The sequence below is a fragment of the Macadamia integrifolia genome, chromosome 13 (assembly GCF_013358625.1).
Source record: "Macadamia integrifolia cultivar HAES 741 chromosome 13, SCU_Mint_v3, whole genome shotgun sequence".
Classification (NCBI taxonomy): domain Eukaryota; kingdom Viridiplantae; phylum Streptophyta; class Magnoliopsida; order Proteales; family Proteaceae; genus Macadamia; species Macadamia integrifolia.
This window is the reverse complement of record NC_056569.1, coordinates 11,907,266-11,927,376: the sequence shown is the minus strand read 5'-3', so window position 1 is coordinate 11,927,376 and position 20,111 is coordinate 11,907,266. Positions and strand designations below refer to the sequence as shown.

The 20,111-nt window shown below is 38.2% G+C and overlaps 2 protein-coding genes across 8 annotated transcripts in view; both read left to right on the top strand.

The window, feature by feature from the left end:
* Positions 1-2,730, top strand: part of LOC122059949 (COMPASS-like H3K4 histone methylase component WDR5A) — a 15,890-nt gene extending 13,160 nt beyond the window's left edge. Inside the window, exons 2-4 of one of the 4 annotated variants that reach the window (XR_006134177.1) lie at positions 359-664; positions 1,680-1,807; positions 2,000-2,730. Coding sequence is in view for 2 of the 4 variants with exons in the window: in XM_042623048.1 (XP_042478982.1) it covers positions 359-652 (294 nt within the window). In the remaining 2 variants the exon portion in view is untranslated. Of the gene's footprint in view, positions 1-358; positions 804-1,679; positions 1,808-1,992 lie in introns of those variants that run through there. The other 3 variants (XR_006134176.1, XM_042623048.1, XM_042623046.1) reach the window with 3 other exon arrangements.
* Positions 2,731-4,337: 1,607 nt separating this feature from the next.
* LOC122060138 (pentatricopeptide repeat-containing protein At3g24000, mitochondrial-like) overlaps positions 4,338-20,111 on the top strand; it is an 18,182-nt gene continuing 2,408 nt past the window's right edge. Inside the window, exons 1-3 of one of the 4 annotated variants that reach the window (XM_042623319.1) lie at positions 4,338-6,869; positions 17,126-17,220; positions 19,660-19,861. In XM_042623319.1, the coding sequence (XP_042479253.1) occupies positions 4,886-6,670 (1,785 nt within the window). In that variant the 5' untranslated portion in view covers positions 4,338-4,885 and the 3' untranslated portion in view covers positions 6,671-6,869; positions 17,126-17,220; positions 19,660-19,861. Of the gene's footprint in view, positions 6,870-17,125; positions 17,414-19,659; positions 19,862-20,111 lie in introns of those variants that run through there. The other 3 variants (XM_042623320.1, XM_042623317.1, XM_042623316.1) reach the window with 3 other exon arrangements.

The following is a 20,111-nucleotide window of genomic DNA, read 5'->3' as shown; positions in this document are numbered from 1 at the left end:
AAATACAACAACAACAACAGCAACAACAACAAAAGGAAAAAAAAATTCATGCATACACATCCACATCATTATCATTTCTCCATGAGAAATCTCCACCTTATCTGCATTTCTGATCCTTTTCTTTCGTCATGGACAAATTCTAGTATGTTGGTTTGTAAAATCATTATTATATAGAATGTGAAAGCATCCTCATAAGACTTGTACGGTATTTTGGAACTGAATTAACAAAATCCACATTAAATTGCAGTTATTCCCCTCTCTTGAACATGTATTAACATACTTATATGGATATTTCAGATTGTTTGTCAGTTTAGATGTATACACTAGGCTTGGCTGACTCATTGTATGGTATCTGCAGAGACTATGGAACTTCTCTACTGGGAAATTTCTGAAGACATACTCTGGCCATGTTAACTCAAAATACTGCATTTCATCCACATTTTCTGTAACCAATGGAAAGTATATAGTCAGTGGTTCGGAGGATAACCTGGTCTACTTGTGGGAACTTCAGACAAGAAAAATTGTCCAGACACTGGAAGGTCACACGGACACTGTTATGTCTGTTACATGTCACCCTTCTGAGAACATGATAGCATCTGGAGGATTTGAAAAGGACAAGACTGTGAAGATCTGGACTCAGGGGAAAGACTGATTCATTTTTCTGGTAATAGTGTTTCTTTAATGTATCAGTTCCTAACTTTATTTAGTACATGTACTTTTACATCGTGTAGACTTGGAACTCGTTACAGGACCATTATAGATCATTTGAACATAAAGATGATATTTATCCATAATTCTTGTCATATAGTTGTTTATTGAGCTCCAAATTGTGCGTTTGTGGTTATAGTGCATTCAGTTATTCTTTTTGGACTGAGGATATGTGTATTTGGTTTTTTTTTTTTTTTTTTGCTAATGATGGCTATCTAGGCCTTTGGCTTGACTAGTCTTGTGGGCCCATACTGACCCCACAACCACATGGATCGGGTCATACTGGGGTTGAATGAGAACCATTCAACTTTCACCGAATAGTGAAAAGCACTAAACACCCCCGTATGAGTGGCCCCAAGGAGATAAGATGAGTCAAACTCAGAACCATGTGCTTCCTGAGGCGAAGATCCCTTGCCAACTCGGCTGCCCCCTTGGGGTAAACTGAGGATCTTTGGATGCCCCACCAACATTTTCTTATTTGATGGACATAGTTGTGCCATGTGGCATGTTAGATGAGGCTGAAATATGGAGTGGTAGACTGCAAGGCCCCCCCCTGCCGTGTCTAAGCCCTAATGGTGTGTTTCCATATGGGAAAATGGAGCATTGAAAAATTCAGGACTATCAAGAGGGCGTGTGGAGTGCATTTTCAATTTAAAGCCTCTGTTTTTGGCTTTATATTGTTGTTGGATTACTTGGATATCATTTTTAGGTAGTCCATTTGTAGGATTACAAATCCAATTAGTTTTCTACTTCAATGACCATTATTTTATCTACAGCGATTCCAGACTTCTCACAATGATTTTGTATGTTTTTTTATTTTTGGGATTGTCTTTGACATTATTTTGTAAGAAAAATGTTTTATCAATGCTGACTGTAGTTGGAACCATTTCCATCCTTCTTGCTTTTTCTCAGCCACTTGGATTGATGATTTGATAGGTTGACTGTTGGATTGATTTGTGACCCCTTGATAGGTTATTTGTGGCTTGTCTCAATTGTATGGCACACCATTTATGAATTTTCACAGGATTTTTCAATGGCTCCCATAGAGTTCAGTCTCTAGACTTTTCCAACTTAAAGACCTCTAAAGTGCTTTAGAGAGGTATGGGAATTCTGTCTGATTGCTATGTCAACATTAAGCAGAAGCTTGGGCAAGTTTTTTTATATTTGATTTAAACCCATTTAAGAGCCAGAGAATATTGTCAGATCTTCGAATTTACGGAGTGTCTGAATTGTGAACTTTGGTTTTGATAATTTCCTAACCTTCAAATATGATCTTTTTGTCAGGGTCTAGATTTTCGAGTGATGGAATTTGGTATCTATGTTTTTCTTGTGGAGTTGAGATCATCTGACAAATACATTGAAGCACCATCACCATTACAATCATTGTATAGAAGGCTTGAAATGAATTGGGACTTGAGACATATTGGTCGGGTTTTGCCATCAGCTAGTTCTTGTTTTGCTAACGAGGAACCCCTCAAACTTTTCCGATTTTACGGTTCTAGCCCAAGGGAAGACCTCAATTACACGCAACCACACCTAACCCATGTAACAGATCAGTTGCAGAGAGCCTCGAACTGGAGGTGTCATCAGCTAGTCATTCGTTATATTCATAACATGGATAATTAGGGAAACAAGCTAGGTGAGAGAAGAAAGCTATAACTTTCTCATCCAAATGCATTCAACTGGATCTATATGGCTTGGACCTCTCAATTTGGTGAATTCTTATTCTAAAGGAGATTTTGTGTGGCCACTTGATAAGTTCCCACCTGCCCCAAAGAAGATTGATCGTGCCTCTTTTTCAAAGCATCAAATTTTCAGGATCTATGTTTAAACCATTTGTGGGGGGGGGGTGTTTTGGTACTGGTTCCTGATGGTAGTAGAGCATTGTCTACATTTTCTTTGTTGTATTTGAGAGGACAAAAATAAAATAAAATAAAATGAGTGTTTAGGGGCCTTTAATATGTAAAAAGAATAGAAGGAGGAGAATTTTTGGTATACATTACTCTAATTACCTTTCTAGAATGAAACATGTATAGCTATTGTTGCATATTATATGGTTGACGTGGATGCTGAAACAAAATTGTTTTTAGGAAAATCAACAACTGAGAGGGGTATGCGCATACATGGGAGATAAGTGATTAAATTTGAGTTTGAAATTTGACACGCAACTAATTAAGGTAATTTCCTAGATATCCAACAATCAGAATTTTCACATCGTTATTCAATGTGGCACAAGTAAGTGCACATGCTGGGTAAGTTATAGAAGATGAAATTATAAGAAAACCGGAAAACTTTTCGCCTTCTTCTCCCCTAGCATAGAAGGCTTCAAGGTATATTTATTGATCTTCATGTCTTCCACTTTCCCTTAGTGAATTTGTTGAAAATCTCCATTAATGCTCTATGAAACCAGTGGAGCTTGAAAGAAATTAGGCTGCGTTTGGAAGAAAAATGGAATAAGGCGTTTGGTGTATACTTGGTGTTTTTCATTTTTTTTTTTGGAACGTAGAGGAAAAAAAAAATTGCTAAAATGCAAAATGATGGAGGGACAAAACCTTGTTTTGTCGTTTCGGTTTCATTTCAAATACAAAAAAGTGCACAACTAAGGTAATTGTTCCTCAAATAGGTTCACCAAACACCTTTTTTTATTTTTTATTTTTGTTTTAAAACGACATTTGGACACAAAAACTAAAAATTCTGTTTTTGACATGAAACCTCATTTCTGGAACTGCATGACTACCAAATGCAGCCCTATCAACTGAAGGAAAATTTCGTTTAATGTCCTAGAATAAGAAATAACTAATGGAATATCCCTTCTTGTAAAATTCTTTAGTAGTTTCTCATATTGATGGATGGTTTTTTTAGTGTAAAAATAAAATTTTGAAATCCACGTTACACCCATAGGCTTGTTGACACAATCTTTAATCCATAGCTTTAGGATTCAATGGAAGAAGCATGATCAGGAGGAGTCGACTCCCCCTCCAATTACTTGGGTGTCTAATCATTTACCTTCCACCCAACACTTGGGAGGAATTAGATATGCATCCCAAGACCTGCCAACACTAGAGGATTTATGTCTAAGTCCTCTCAACCCTTGATGCTTTTCTTGCCCCATGAAAAAAACTAATATTCTATGTTGGCTGCATAGTTGGTATCATAATAAGATAAAGGGAATAAAACTTGAGTCTGAAAATTATTCAGTATCTAACAATGTGACTAAGAATAACTGATAATTCCCCCACCACCCCGCAAAAAAAAAAGTAACTGATAATCATTTTAACTAAAAAGGTAAAAGAATGCTACTTCGCTGCGTGCTCCTATGCCCAGACATAGTAGGTGGCAAAATCACCACTTTGTCTCCATGGTCGATATCCATGCATGCATTGTCATTGACCCATGCCTTGGCGTAGAAGTCAAGCGACCCCTCCCCCTAACGAAAATTACATTCTAAAATGTGAAGCAAAGGCGATAGAATTGTTCAGTCTGTTTCCCCTTCATTTAACCTTGTGATATGACATGTTTTAGCTATGTGTGTGTGTGAGAGAGAGAGAGAGAGACATATTTTAGCTGTGTGTGTGTGTGTGTGTGAGAGAGAGAGAGAGAGAGAGAGAGAGAGAGAGTCTAAATAAAATAAGTGGCTTGAGTTCACGTGGGCAAATAAGTGGTTGAGTTCAGGTGGGCAGCATACGCTCTTACATACTAATTTGAACTAAAAACACCGCCATACATGATAACAGCCCCAACGGAAGCTTTGTTTAAAATTTTAGTACCCCTCCTTCTTCCCCATCCCTCCTCTCTCTATCCATTCCTTCCTATACTCACCTGGTTTCCCGACAAGGACCGATAAGATTTTCACCTATATAGATTCCCCTGGGGCCTGGTGGCCTCTCATCAAACGTGCTATAGTGCTACTGGTGTGAGCAACTATGCATTGTCGACCTTGGTGCATGCTGCTTGGCACTTAGATATTTCAATTTCCAGGAGGGAAGATCCCTCACAAGGATTTGATCAGTGGCCTTGTTCCTTGGTCCATTTCCAGATCAGATGCTGCGAATGAAGTACGCCCATCCATTGTTGTATACAGAGGATAAAAATGGCATATTGGAGTCGTGGACGTGACCAGTGAACGCACGCTGAGCTCGGTAGCCGTGATTTTAGCAACCCGTTTTTGGTTGCTTAAATGCTTGTTTATTTTACACGATTCCCATTGTTGTCCTTATCCTATGGATCCTTGCGTGGGTTCTCTTCATCTGTGCCTGCATTTGCATGTCTGTTGTTCGATGGAATTCCTCAAAAAGGTGCGTCTCCATCGTTTGCCTTTTTTCCTGAAAGAAATTCTGGGTTCTATAACCAGTCTTTAGTTAGCAGTTCCACTAAGCATGGGCATGACCAGGAAGCGGGTTACTCTGTCGTAAGAGAGCTCGCTAGCCTTGGTCGTGTCCATGAGTCGTTGAGGTTGTTTTGCCGCTTGAATAGCTTCGGACTGAAATCCACAAAATTCACCCTATGCAGTGTTCTTAGTTCTTGTGCAAAATCGTTAGATTGGCTTTTGGGTTTACAAGTTCATGCCCGAATAATTCAAATAGGATTTGAAGATAATCTCTTTTTAAATAGTGCTCTTGTTGATTTGTATGCCAAGTGTGGGACAATTGTTGATGCAAGAAAGATTTTTGATGGCATGAAAAGTAAAGATCAAGTAGCCTGGACCTCTATCTTATCTGGACTCTCCCAAAATGGGGATGGAAGGGAGGCTTTGGTGTTGTTCAAAGATATGTTCTGGACAGATGTTAGACCCAACTGCTTCACTTTTGCGAGTATAATTAGTGCTTGCACGGGCTTAGAAAAGGATCTCCTGCTACTTATGTTGTTCCATGCTCATGTTATCAAATTTGGGGTTGAGGGAAATAGCTTTGTGACCAGCTCTCTTATTGATTGTTATTCCAAGTGTGGCAGGATCACTCAAGCTGTATCATTGTTTAGTGCAACTAGGGAAAGAGATATTATTATTCTTAACTCCATGATTACTGGATACTCTGACAACTTACTTGGGGAAGAGGCATTAAGGCTTTTTGTGGAAATGCTAAATGATGGATTCAAAGCAACCAATTACACCTTTGTTAGTGTTTTAAATGCTTGTGGGAGTCTTACAGTTCTTCAACAGGGAAGGCAAATGCATTCTCTGGTAATGAAGATTGGTTCAGACCAAAACGTGTTTGTGTCCGGCTCTTTGATAGATATGTATGCTAAGTGTGGCAGTATTAATGATGCCCGTTGCATCTTTGATGAGACAATTGACAGGAATAACATCTTGTGGACCTCGATGATCACAGGGTATGCTCAAAGTGGAAGAGGAGCTGATGCATTGGAGCTGTTTGAATGCTTGCTGATGGAAAAAGGTGTGAAACTTGACCAGATTTGCTTTACTGCTGTATTGACTGCTTGCAACCATGCGGGCTTCCTCGATAGAGGGATAAAATACTTCAACAAAATGAGAGAGTATGGACTGGTTCCTGAACTAGACCAATACGCATGCATGGTTGACCTCTATGGGAGGAATGGGCTTCTAAGAGAGGCAAAAGAGTTGATAAGGGAAATGCCTTTTGAGCCTAATGCTGTAATATGGAGCTCCTTATTGGGTTCTTGTAGACTTTATGGTGATGTACATCTAGGTAGGGAGGCTGCAAACCAGCTTCTGAAGATGGATCCATATGATGCAGCTTCCTATGTTGCACTGGGAAATATTTATGCAGAAGCAGGTATGTGGGGTGAAGCATCTGAGGTTAGGAAAATGATGATACGAAAGGGGGTGAGGAAGAATGCTGGTTGGAGTTGGGTGGAGGTAGATAAAAGGGTACATGTGCTCAGAGTGGGAGATACATCCCACCCCCAATCGCAGGAAATCTATATGGAACTGGATAAACTGACCTTAGAAATGAAGGATGCTGGCTATATGCCTATATTTTGATGGATTTTTCAATTAAAAATTGTAACGAGTATTAAACTAATATGCATTAAGAATGAAGTGATGCCTTCTGAATACCAAGAAGCATGAAGATTTGTTGCGTGTGGCTCTACTGTGATAGCTGAAACTCAGTAAAACATGAGCTGTGAACTTCTCTTTCAGGACTTTATTGCTGGACTTGGATTCCTTACAGCTTCAAAATGTATATTTCTTTCTATAGAAATTTTACTCTAATTTCCCGATTTCATCTTAGATCAATTTTGTGTCTGTTTGTATATAAAGAGGCGTACATTGAATAAAGATCATCTTTTCTCTGATTTTTAAGGTTGATCTGGACTGAACTATTACAAGAATCCTGTTAAGATGGAGTATCTATTTAAAATAAAAATTCGAATATGCTTACTGAAGGCTGGGGACTGAAAAACCTAAATCAGTGTGACGTTGGTGTATTCTCCTGAAGTGAATTTAAGGAAAGGACATTACAGATATTCTAATATTTGCTTAAATCCTTTTTCCCAGATCATGCTGAAAACTGCAAAGCCAACTTTAGGATCTCAATTCCTTTATGCTAAATAAGAGACCAGTTCCATTAGTGAAAGAAAATAACCCTATAATTCATTATTCTCAATTGAATATTGAAGGAACTCACGTAAAGGGTCATCCTTTCTTCGATTACCTGCTTCTAATGTGAAATATCCATTTCACAAGAGATACTTATATTATTGGGATTTGTTTCAATCACCCTTAAGTGGGGGACTGAGCTCTAGCTAGACAAGCCCTTCTGATGAAGTGGATGGTTCACTTTAGCAGTAGGCTGCTAATGTGAATATAAATAGTTGAAGAGATGCCTATACTATGGGCATTTTTTTTACTCACCCTTGGGAGTTAGGTTGAGCTCCTAGAGAAAATCCCTTGGGCTTTGGAATGCAAGAAGATTCACTCAAACAACTTCACTTTTAAGAAGGAGATGGGGGTTTCATAGGATTAATCCATTATTTCTTCTTGAAATGTTTATTTGTGATGTGAAAAGATGTATGGGATAGACATAACAAATTGAAAACTTGTTGCTTTGATGAAAAATCTATCTTGGAATGAGTGATCACAAACTACTGGATTTAATTAATTGGATGTACTGAGCATGAGATATGAGGAGAGCTCATTCAATATGCCATGGCAGTCCAATTGCTCCTTTAAGTTGACAATGCTTTAACCACTATGATATACTAATAATTCATGGAACAGACAAATGAGGAGCTCATTAGATTTACAAGTTGTATATTTTTTGATATGGATATGCATGCATAAATAAGCATTCATGGTCAACATGTGTGGTAACTCTCATCAACATGAAAGAAATGCTTGGTTTCCTGTTTTGAGTCAATTTACATCCCAATATCTTAGAGAATGCATCTTATTCCTTTGAGCCAATCTACATTCAAATGCTTGATATCAATGCATCTTTTCAGAAGTAACTAGTTTGGTTTCTAGACCAACAAAGCTATTGAATATTACTTGATAATGCTTGAATCTAGATGATCCCTCTCTAACCCTTCCTTTGTGGAGTTTATTAGTCTTAGAAATATGGGCTTGGAAGCTATATGCATATATGCTAAGCCTGCTTCACTGATACAATGGCAGATTGATGGATCATGTGTGGGTTTGTGCATGAGCATATGCAAGAGCATTTGCATGCAATGAATATAGGAAAAAGGTTGTATCTTGGGTCAAAGATGCATACATTGTAAATCTTGTTTATAACCATCTCACCTCCATCCCCCCACCCCCCCTCCCCAAAAAAAAAAGGAGGGAAAAGAAAATCATCTTTTGTTGTCATGTACCATTAAGATGGGTCTCATTTTCCTTAGGAGACAAATCAACATGTCCACATTTGATTGCGTCTTTGTCCATACACCCTTGGACTATTAAGATCCAAGGAAAATTATTCAAGATTAGGGTAACCCGAAATTTGAGGAAATATTCTCAGAGCACACTAATAGATTCTTAGGGTTAATATCCAATGCAAAACCTATCTATGGATCTTCACAAAACCATCCTACAAAACTGCATCTACCTCCACATAGTGAGAGATGAACAACAAAGTTAAATTGCCATGGGAAGTAATAGTACTGACCCATGTGCCTAGTTTCTTTACTTTAGGCCTCCTGTTGGGTGGAGGGAGCTTAATACCCTGTTTGGGATTGATAATTGTTAAAACAAACACCAACAAATACAAAGAAAAACAAATACAGATTCACACAACAAGAGATTTAACAAGGTTCATACGCCGATGTGGTGTGCTACGTCCTCGTGCGAAGAAGAAGATAATTCATTATGTTGGAAGAAAGAAAAGTTACAATGGAGATCTCTCTCTAGAACACCCAAATCGTGGCCAGAAAAACTCACCTAGAAAACCCTAAAACGAAAAAACCCAAAAATTTCTCAACTCCTTGTTTAACAAGACGATAGTACATTATATACTCCTTTAAGTTGGGTTGATCCATTGGGTTGCGGTCTATCGGCCCAACCCCTCTGTTACCATTAAATATCTCAGAATAAAATCCTATTCGAATCGCCACAAAAAAATGTCAGAGCAGGTCATTCTTCAAAACGGGCCAAAAATTTGACAAACATAACAAATCTCCAACTTGGCTTGAATTCTCCTTGAAAAAAAAAAAAAAGAGCTAAAATCTTCATCTTCTCCAATGGCCCTCCCAAAAGTTGGAGGGTTGAACTCAAAGGCGGCAAATGCCAATTAAGTTCAAGCAATGCTCGAACTAACCAACACCTAAAGGCTTGGTCAACATATCAGCTAGGTTGTCTTCAATACCAATCTTCAACGCTTGAATGTTGCCTTGAGCAATTATCTCTTTAATGAAATGATTCCGAACATCAATGTGCTTCGTCCTCTCATGGTACATCTGATCTTTAGTCAAGTGAATAACACTTTGGCTATCACAATAGACAACAGTCACCGCATGATCCATGCTGAGCTCTCCCAACAAATCTCTAAGCCATATAGCTTCTTTAATTGCCTCAGATACTGCTATATACTGATGTAGTTAGGCGTGGAAAATTTTGGAAATTAAGTTAGTAATTTTTGTTTCCTTAATTATTAGTGTAGGGTGTGGTTTAGTATGCGATTTTATTTCAGTTGCTATTTAGGGTAGTTTCTAATTTATTTAGCTTCTATTTTTACACTTTGTTTGCCTTTATATTGATGTAACCCAGTGGAGATTTTAGATTTTGAAGAATTAAAACTTGATTAAGATTTTGGGTGTGAAACCATGGCTGCTGTGGATGCTTTCCCCTCCCTGTCTATCTCTGAAATCTTCTCTTCTTTCATCTTTTTTTTCTTCTTCTTCTTCCCCATCCCTGTTTCTGGAAATCATTGCAGCCATACTTTAATGCTGCGATCTACTTTTGTGTAATCTGTTTTGGGCTGAGATTGTGGTCAAAGGCAGCCCTACTAAGGGCGATCCCAACCCCCAAGATATCATCTCCAATCCCATCTCCAATCATGAGCAACGATTCGAAACCAAATCTGGTTCTGTAACCTGCGCCAGGTCTGATTGCAGAGTGTTAAACAAGTTCAGCTCCTCTGTTCGAGACTGGTTGCTTGGAAACAGCACAGCTGGAAGCAGCAGTCCTATTCCCAAGTTGTCGTGAGATTTGGAACTCTCGTTGGGCTGTTGGATAGATTTCAGGGTTTGTTTATCGTGGAGAAGAAGGCAAGTTCTTCAAATTACATAATAACCCTGTGGCTGGACTTTATTTCAGTTTATACCCTCTCCTCTTTAATTTCTAGAATAGCCCACTTTTTTAAAGTTTTAATTCCAGAAAACCCCTCTTCTTCTAATTTTCTATTTCAGTTTGATCCTAATATCTATTTCCATCTCTTTTAGTGCTTGGGTTGTTTCTGAAATTACAAGATTGCCACTCAACCATTAAATTGAGATATTTTCTCATTCTTGTGGGCCCTAAGCGATCCGATTTCAGTATTTGGAACCCGGATCTACATCATATACTCTACTTCAATAGTAAATAATGCAATTGTAACCTATAAAATAGCTTTCCAATTAACGTACATCCCCCAATAGTAAATATATAACCTGTGCATTATCTCTTGTTAAGATCACCTGCATAATTTGAATCAACATAGCCAAATAAACTATCACCATTCCTCCCAAACTCCAAACAAACACTAGAGGTCCCTTTGAAGTACCTAAGTATCCACTTCATTGCTTCCCAATGAGCTTTGCTTGGACATGACAAGTATTTTCTCACCACACTAACAACTTGTGAAATGTTAGGACGAATGCAAACCATAGCATACATAATAGAACCAACTGGACCAGACTATGGGACACCTGACATGTACTTCACCTCTTCATCTGTCTAAGGTGATAGAGCAGCTGAAAGTCTAAATTGAGATGAAATGGGAGTACTTACAGGTTTGGCATCTTTCATGCCAAAACGCTCCAATACCTTCTCAGTGTAATGTTCTTAAGTTAGCCACAGCTTCACTGTTTTTCTATCCCTCTGAATCTCCATACCAAGGATCTTCTTTGTTGCCCCAAAATCTTTCATCTCAAATTCAGAACTTAATTGTTTCTTTAACCTTTTGACCTCATTCCTGTCTTTTGCTGCAATCAACATATCATCAACATAAAGCAACAAAATATATGAACGACCCATCAAAGAGCTTTCTGAAATATACACAATAATCATACTAACACCTACAGTATCCAAAACTAGCAATAATTGAATCAAATCTTTTATACCACTGTCTAGGGGATTGTTTCAAACCATATAAGGACTTCTTCAACAAGCATACATGGTCCGCCGTACCTTCACTGACAAAATGATGCAGCAGCGCTCCGATGGATCGACCCAAACCCGCTCCAGAACCCGGACCAAGACCTAGATCCAATTTTGGTTAAGGGTTAATAGAATATTCTAGGATTTTATTTTATTTTGAGGATATTTGTTATATTTTATTTTAGGTTATTTTGGGGTAGCTATTAGGTAAGTAGAAATTCTCAATTTTAGTTTATTGTGTTTTTATTATATTTTAAATTAGGAAGCTTCTTCTATGTTAGATCAATTTCATATTTAGCGTTTTCTTTTTTAGTAATTCTTTTCCTACTTATGTAAGGCCATGAGCCACAATAGTAGGAATGAATTAATGAAGAAAGATTAAGTTGAGTACTGCCTGCGTGGCTGCCTCTCTTCCTCCCCCCTCTCCCTGCTGTGAGATTTCTTCTCTCTACCCCCCCTCTTCTCCTATCTTCCTTTCTCTTTCCCACTTTCTTCTTCTTCGTTTCTGATTTTGGTCTTACAACCCTGTTTCCCCTTGCTTCTGAGCGGTACCTGCAGCCTTGGACAGTGCCTTCAAACTCCTTGGTGCTTTGTTGGTTTGGGCCGAGAATAATGGTGTTACTTCCTTACCTGTAGGCGATCTAACACACATGATATGAGTGCTTAATAATTAGTATACGGGGAGGGCTGAAACCTGCAACTCATGCTCTCTCAAGTTTCTGCCCAGATCTGATTTTGAAGGCTATCTCTCTCTTGTTGATGATTATTGGAGGTGCTAAGGCTTGATTATAGAAGGGTTTGGAGATAGTTTCATACGCCTGGAATTTCGTGTGGAGCAGACTTGGTGAAAGAGGAACAAGACATGAATTAGATTTGGAGTTCCGCCCCTTCGTTGGTTCGATTCCAAGGTTGAAGATGAATCCTCCTTCCTTTTGGGTAATTAAAAACTATTCTAACCCTCTCCCCACCTGGTTTTCCCATTATACCCCTTCAAACCACTTTAACTCCTAGTCCTTTATTAGTATTTTGTCTTTTGTGGTAGTCCCTTTTTCATTCCAGATTATTACCCTTGCTTTGACCTTTTATTTACACCTTGCCACTAAGTGCTTGTCATTTGAAGTTTACCCCCTCCATACGTTATTTTCTTCTTCTAAAGTGGGAGTTTCAAAGTCTTTTAGGTTTTTTTCTTTTGTGCAAAAGTCCTTTTGTTTGATCTCCATATTGTTGCCCTTACTTTATCCTCTTATTTACACCCTGCGATAGGGTTAAATGCCCTTCCTAGTTTGACCCTAAGCAATAAATCAAATTCCCACTAAGGATTTCTGGGTATTTACAAAATTGCCATTTCCTCTTGGTACTTGAGTATTTCCCCTTTGGGTAGGTCACTTAATTACAAAATTGCCACTGTTCCTAGACTTTGGGTCTAAGCTTTTAGGTGGGCCCTCCCGGCCCCTCATTACAAAACCTTCAGTTTGATGCATATAAATATATTTCAATTCACACCATGCAAGAATGTTGTTTTAACATTGAGTTGCTCCAACTCCGAATCATGTATAGCAACTAAAGAAAGGAGGACACGAATAGAGCTATGCTTAACAACAGGTGAGAAAACATCATTAAAATCAATTCCATGTACCTGACTATAGCGCTTTGCAACCAACCGTGCCTTATACCTAGCATCTTCAACAACTGAGGTAGATTCGTTCTTCTTGAAAACCCATTTTCAGTCGACAATTTTCTTCCCTCTTCTCGGCTTGACAAGCTCCCAAGTTTGATTTTTATGAAGAGATTCCATCTCATCCATGGCAACCAACAATTTTGTAGAATTAACTGAAGTAACAACTTTAGAATATGTTGCAGGCTCACTATTTTCAATTGTATCTGCAACAAACAATGCATAAGCTAATGCTCATACTTTTGTGGTTGTCTAATATTCCTCCTTAGTCTATCACTGGCAATGTTGTATTGCTCTTCTTAATTCTCTTGAGCATCATCTTCTTCAGTAAAAGTCCGCAGCTGAACTGAAGTAGATTGTACTTTGTTTGAAGATGAACCACCAATTTGAAACTCCATATTCTCGTTAGAATTTTTCTTACTTTTATCGCAATGAATAGGAGCTTCTTTCTTAGGATGTAACATGACAGATTCATCAAAAGTAACATCTCTGCTAATAAGAAATTTTGGAGACCTTGGATCAGGACACCACAACCTGTATCCTTTCACTCCAAATCCATACCCAAGAAAAATGCATTTCTTGGCCCTATGTTGCAACTTCCTTTCATTCACATGTGCATAAGCAGGACATCCAAATACTTTTACGTTTGAGTAGATTGCAGGCTTACCTGACCAAATTTCCTCTGGAGTCTTACATTAAATAGCTGTGTAAGGAGATCGATTCACCAACAAGGTTGTTGTGTCAACTTCTTCTGCCCAAAACTCCTTTCCCAATCCTGCATTAGATAACATACACCTTGCATTTTCTAACAAGATTCAGTTCATACGCTCTTCCACTCTATTCTGTTGAGGTGTTTTAACAACTGTGTGATGTCTTGTAATACCTTTATTTTGCAAAACTCATTAAATTTAACTTCACAAAACTCTAGGCCATTATTGGTTCTCAACCTATCAATTTGTTTTCCAGTTTACTTCTCTAGCAAATTCTTCCACTATTTGAAAGTAATAAATACTTTATTTTTGTGCTTCAAGAAATTGACCCAAACCTTCTTACATAAACCATCAATGAAAGCAAGCAAATACCTTGCATCAACACCCTTTGAAGCAACCCTGGAGGGCCCTTATAAGTCTGAATGAATGTAGTCCAGAGTTCCCTTGGTCCTGTGAGTAGCAATACTAGAGCTGACTCTTTTCTGCTTCCCAAACACATAATGCTTTAAGAACTCCATTTTTCCTATACTTTGACCACACAATAGACCCTTTTTACTTAATGATGCCATCCATCTTTCGCTCATATGGTCTAACTTCATGTGCCATAAATTTGTGACATCCGATTCAGACATAGATGATGAAGCTACTGCAACAAAACAAGTGACTGTAATACCCTGCAACACATACAAACTACCAACCTTGATTACTTTCATCAACAAGAGAAAACCCCTGCTGATCTTTATGACTCCACCTTCAGCTGTATATTTGCACCCATTTGAATCAAGAGTGCCTAGACTGAGATTCTTCTTCAAATCAGGGATATACCTGACATCAAGCAAGGTTCTGACAATACCATAATGCATCTTGATCTTGATCGTTCCCATTTCAAAAGTCCTACAAGAGGCATTATTTTCCATCAACACAATTCTACCTCGAACTGATTCATATGTGGAGAACCATTTATGATTGGGACACATGTGGTAGGAACAACCAGTCAAGAATCCATTCATCCTGTGATCTAACTCTGTCATCAGTCACCAAAAGCATCTCAGACTCACTCTCATCTTCAGCAATACTAGCTTCTGCAGAATCATCTCTCTTCTATTGATTTTGTGCACCACCACTTGCTTTCTGCTTAATTAAAAGCTTATAACATTCAGATTTAATATGCCACTTTTTCTTATAGTAATTGCAGGTCAAATTCTTATGCTTAGATTTCGATCTAGCCTTCTTCTTATCATCATCTGAACCTATTTCATTAGTTCTCCTTCTAGCCACCAAGCCAACACCCTCAAATTTATTGGTTGATGTCAACTCATCATCAATCCTCTGTTTGCTTAGCAGATTCGTTTTGACATCCTCAACAGAGATTGTCTCTCTACCATAAATCTTTGTGTCCTTAAAAAGCTTATATGATGGAGGCAGAGAACATAACAATAATAAGGCCAAATCTTCATCGCCTATTTTAACATCTATCATTTGCAAATCAGTAACGATAGAGTTAAACTCAGAGATGTGGGATTTAATGGAAGTATCTTCATCCATATGAAGGGTATACAATTGCTGCTTCAATCTTAGCTTGTTGGTGAGGGATTTGGTGAGGTAGAGATTCTCTAACGTTACTCATAACTCTGCATCTGTTTTTTTTAGAGAACTTCCTGTAGAAACTTCATTCGAAAAACATAACTGAATAGTCGAAAAAGCTTTATCATCTATCTCGTTCCAATCATTGGACATAGTTACAAGTTTATTCGCCTTCCCAAATAGGGTTTTCTTCAACCCTTGTTGTGTAAGAACAACCCTCATTTGAACCTGCCATACACTAAAACTGATGTTACCATTGAACCTATCAATATCGTACTTCGTTGATATAGAAGCCATGGATATAATGATCGAAGCAACCTAAGCTCTGATACCAGTTTGCTAGAACAAACACCAACAAATACGAAGAAAAACAAACACAGATTCAAACAACATAGAGATTTAACGAGGTTAACACACCGATGTGGTGTGCTACGTCATTGGGCGAAGACGATGATTCATTATGTTAGAAGAAAAGTTACAATGGAAATCTCTCTCTAGAACACCCAAATCGCGGCAAGAAAAACTCGCCAAGGAAACCCTAAAACAAAAAAGCCCCAAATTTCTCAACCCCTTGCTCAACAAGACAGATTTACATTATATACTCCTCCAAGTCGGGTCCATCCATCGGATTGTACTGTACTGTGGGGTCTATCCCTCTGCTACAGACACAAATCTAGAAAAAAAAAACAAAAGAAATCCTATCCGGGTCACCACAAAAAAATGTCGGAGCGGGTCATTCTTCAAACGGTCAAGAATTTGAGACAAACATAACAATAATTTTATTATAAAGGAAGGAATTTAAGCAACCACATAGCTAAAACAAGATCCAAGAGTAAATTTGCCCGTGAACGGGTCAAGTCTGGAGCTCCTTTGTCTTAAAGGAGTTCCTTATTGTAAATGGAATAGGAACTTTGTTGAGCCTTCCTCATGCAGTAAAAATAGCAAATAGCATCCTGTCGCATTTAAATTCTTGGTGCGTTTCTCAAAAGTATGGTCAAGCCACCTAAGACTTAGTGGTTAATAATATACTCTCCACTGTTTTCATGAATATGCAATAAGATGCCAACCCTTTGTGTTAATTCTTAAAGCTTTTGTTTCTTCTTCATATAAGGGAAGGCATTGTTGGCTCTCTAGTAATTATGTTGCTCTCTAAATTCAACTGACCAAACAGATTGTTTGGTCTGTTTTGTGTTAAAATCATATGAGTTGGGACGCTAAACTCCCATACACACCCCCTGCCAAAAAAACAACTGAGATGGTCCACTGTATCGTATGATCTTGTCAGTTTGAGTGACAATTTTTTGGTATATTTATGATGTCATTTTATAGTGTTGTGTTGGTAGATCTGAGCTTCTCATCTGGCTGATCTCTGGGTTTTGTAAACAATGCTAATGAACTTAATAATTTCCAAACTAGAAATTAGTCATCATTTATTTCAATAGTTGTATCTTGTAACTAAGGATAATACTTTTCTCCCAACAAAAATAAGAATCTCCATTTTGTAGTTACCATTTATTGCTTTTAGACAATGGACACAATTTCTTTTCATAGGGTAGATGCTTCTTCTTCTTCTTCTTCTTCTTTTTTAATACAAATTAGTGGAATAGACACACTTTTCTCCATTTTGCAAGAGTTATGTAATGCTTATGCATTTTCTTTTTATTTTTTCAGTGCTTCAGATATGTGGGGAAGATCATGATGTTATCTTTTGGTTCGTTTGTATCTGGTGGTCTAACAATCAAGGGCATCGTTAAATTTTAAAGGAAGTAAATAATATTTCTTTTCCTTTATTCTGATGGTCAACATGTTCTAATTACTGCATCCAAAATTTTTTTTTATAAACTATTTGATAGTGACTGGTGCTTGACATATTGAATTTCAGTATATAAACGCAAACAAATCATATGTATGGATGGGTTTCCTTGTTTATTGAATTTAGAATTTTATGATTTTTGTTTATCAGAATATACAATTTTTGTGTGTCCAGAATTAGCTATTGACGTAACATATTCATCCAATTATAAGAAATATTTTCTATACCTTGAATATTTATCTAAATTATGTACTCTACCATGCTTCTTCACGTGGAACTTGTATTATCACCATTTCCAGTCAGTATTTCTTTTTAATCTGTATGTGTACTGAAATCACTCTTCTATTATTTTTAGTAAGTTTAAGAATGGTACTGAGTTTTGTTGAGTTTAGCGCTAAAACCGATAGGGATAGGTGCTAAACTCTAAAACTGATAGGGGCCGATAGGGGTATTTTGGGTCCCATCGGCTCCCATATTTCTCTGATGTGGCTTTGCTTGTAATTGGGCAATGGGGGTACTTTTGTCTTTTACTTTCAATATTATTTTAATATAAGTAAAGGACTAAAACTTGCGATCAACCCATTATGGACTGATCGCAGGTCTCTCCACTCTTTTGGGAGTACCATCGATCGCACCTCTCTCTCTCTCTCTTCTCTCTTCTCTTATTCTCTTCTTTTCCTTTTCTTTGGTTTGGTTATAGATCATTGGGATTGTAACATGATATCAGAGCCTCTGTAATCAAATTAAAGTCGTTTTTCAGATCCCTCTTTGCTGATCTCAGTTTAGTGCTAAACCTTTTTGGTGCGCAGCCGCCTACTACTGCATCTACTATGTTTTAAATCACATGGAGTGATTGCATGGATCATGCCCCATTGTTTCTACACTGAAAAGTTGAAGACCTTGGACCGCATCTTACTTTCTTCTCTGCCCTACTTGATTTCTGCCAGATCACTAGCGCTGGTCTCTGTGGTTCAGGTTTGGTTGCTGGTTTTTTTTTTTGTTACTTCTGTGATGCTATTTGCCCACTTTATTTTTGGTTCTCATGGTTGAGACCAGGTCTACTCCCTCTGTGACTACTGCATTTGCCTCGGACAATGTCAATGTCCAAATTACCTCTATCAAGCTCAAGAGAAGTTCGAATTACCTACTTTGCGCTCAGTCTGTTAAGGTTTATCTTATAGCCAAGGATAAATTTCAGTATACTACCTCTGATCCTCCTCCAGCATCTGACAAGGGTTATAATGAATAGATGAAGGAGAATGCCTTGATTTTAATCTGGTTGTGGAATAATTTGGAACCAGATGTTGCTGCTAATGTCATGTTTCACTCTGCTGCAAAGGGAGTATGGAACGATTTGAAGTAAACTTACTCTTAGGAGAAGAACATGACTTATATCTATGATATTTATGAGAAACTATTCCAGTTTCGCCAGTCTGACAGAACTCTTCCAGAGTATTATAGTGCTTTCAGGGGAATAGTTGAAGAACTCAATGTTTTCCAACCCTTGACCACTGACATTGAAAAATTGAAAGCTCAACGTAATGAGTTTTTGGTTTCCAAATTCCTGGCTGGTTTGAATAATGATTTGAAAGCAATAAATGGCCATCTACTAGCAAGCGATACTGTTCCTACTCTGAATGACACTTATTCGCAATTGCAGCGTATTGCTTCATCAACAAAACCTGATCAGTCTTCCAAAGACAATTCTGCCTTCCTTGCCAACCGTGGACATGGTTGTGGTCATGGGGGAGGACGTGGGTCGACTGGTAGAGGTTCTAGTGGACAGTCGTCTGATCGTGCATCACACCAGTGCACTTATTGTGGGAAGCCTAACCATACTGTCGAGACTTGTTGGGCAAAGCATGGCAAGCCAGAGTGGGCCACCCGGTTAGCCAATCATGCAATTTCAGACGATGGTACTGACACAGGGTTTTCATTGATACTAAACCGAGCCATTCATCAAGAGATTCTTCTACCAGCCTATGCGATGACATCAATCAGTTGCTTCGATGCTTGCACACTCTCGAGGCATCCTCTGATATATCCAATGGTGGGTCTACATCCCTGTCACCTTAGCTCATGCAGGTACCTCAGCCCTTCTTACTACTACCTCTACCCCTGGATCATTGATTCAGGTGCTTTTACCCATAGAATTGGTAAGTCATCAATTTTTAAAACCTTTTCTTCTAGTACTAGTTCTACATTTGTTATTCTTGCCAACGGTGCTTCCACACCGGTTCTTGGCGATAGTACTATATCACCCACATCCTCACTGAATTTATCTTTTGTGCTAGATGTTCCACAATTCCCATTAAGTCTTCTTTCTGTGAGCCAGTTAACTAGCTCATTAAATTGCTCAGTAATCTTCTTTCCCTCTTACTGTGTTTTTCAGGATCTTCACACGAGGAAGACGATTGGTGGAGGGCGTGAAAAAATGGTTTATATTATTTCAACTGTGGTTCTCCTACTTCTTTTGCTGCTGCTACTGCTGTTGGGGATGTGACTCCTTTCCAATGGCACTGTCGTTTAGGACATTTATCTTTAGCTAGGTTGAAACTTTTATTTCCTAGTTTTAAGTTTGTGATTAGGTTAGAATGTGAGGCCTGTGAGTTGGGAAAACATCACCGTGTGTCCTTCCCATCTCGCTCTGTGTCTCGTAGTCCGTCTTTATTTTTCTTAGTCCATTCTGATGTATGTGGTCCGTGCAGAGTTAGTAATAGATTTGGTTTTCGTTATTTTGTGACTTTTGTGGATGATCATTCTCGCCTTACATGGATTTACATGTTAAAGAACAGATCTGAATTTTTATCCATGTTTCAGTAATTCTATAATGAAATAAAAACT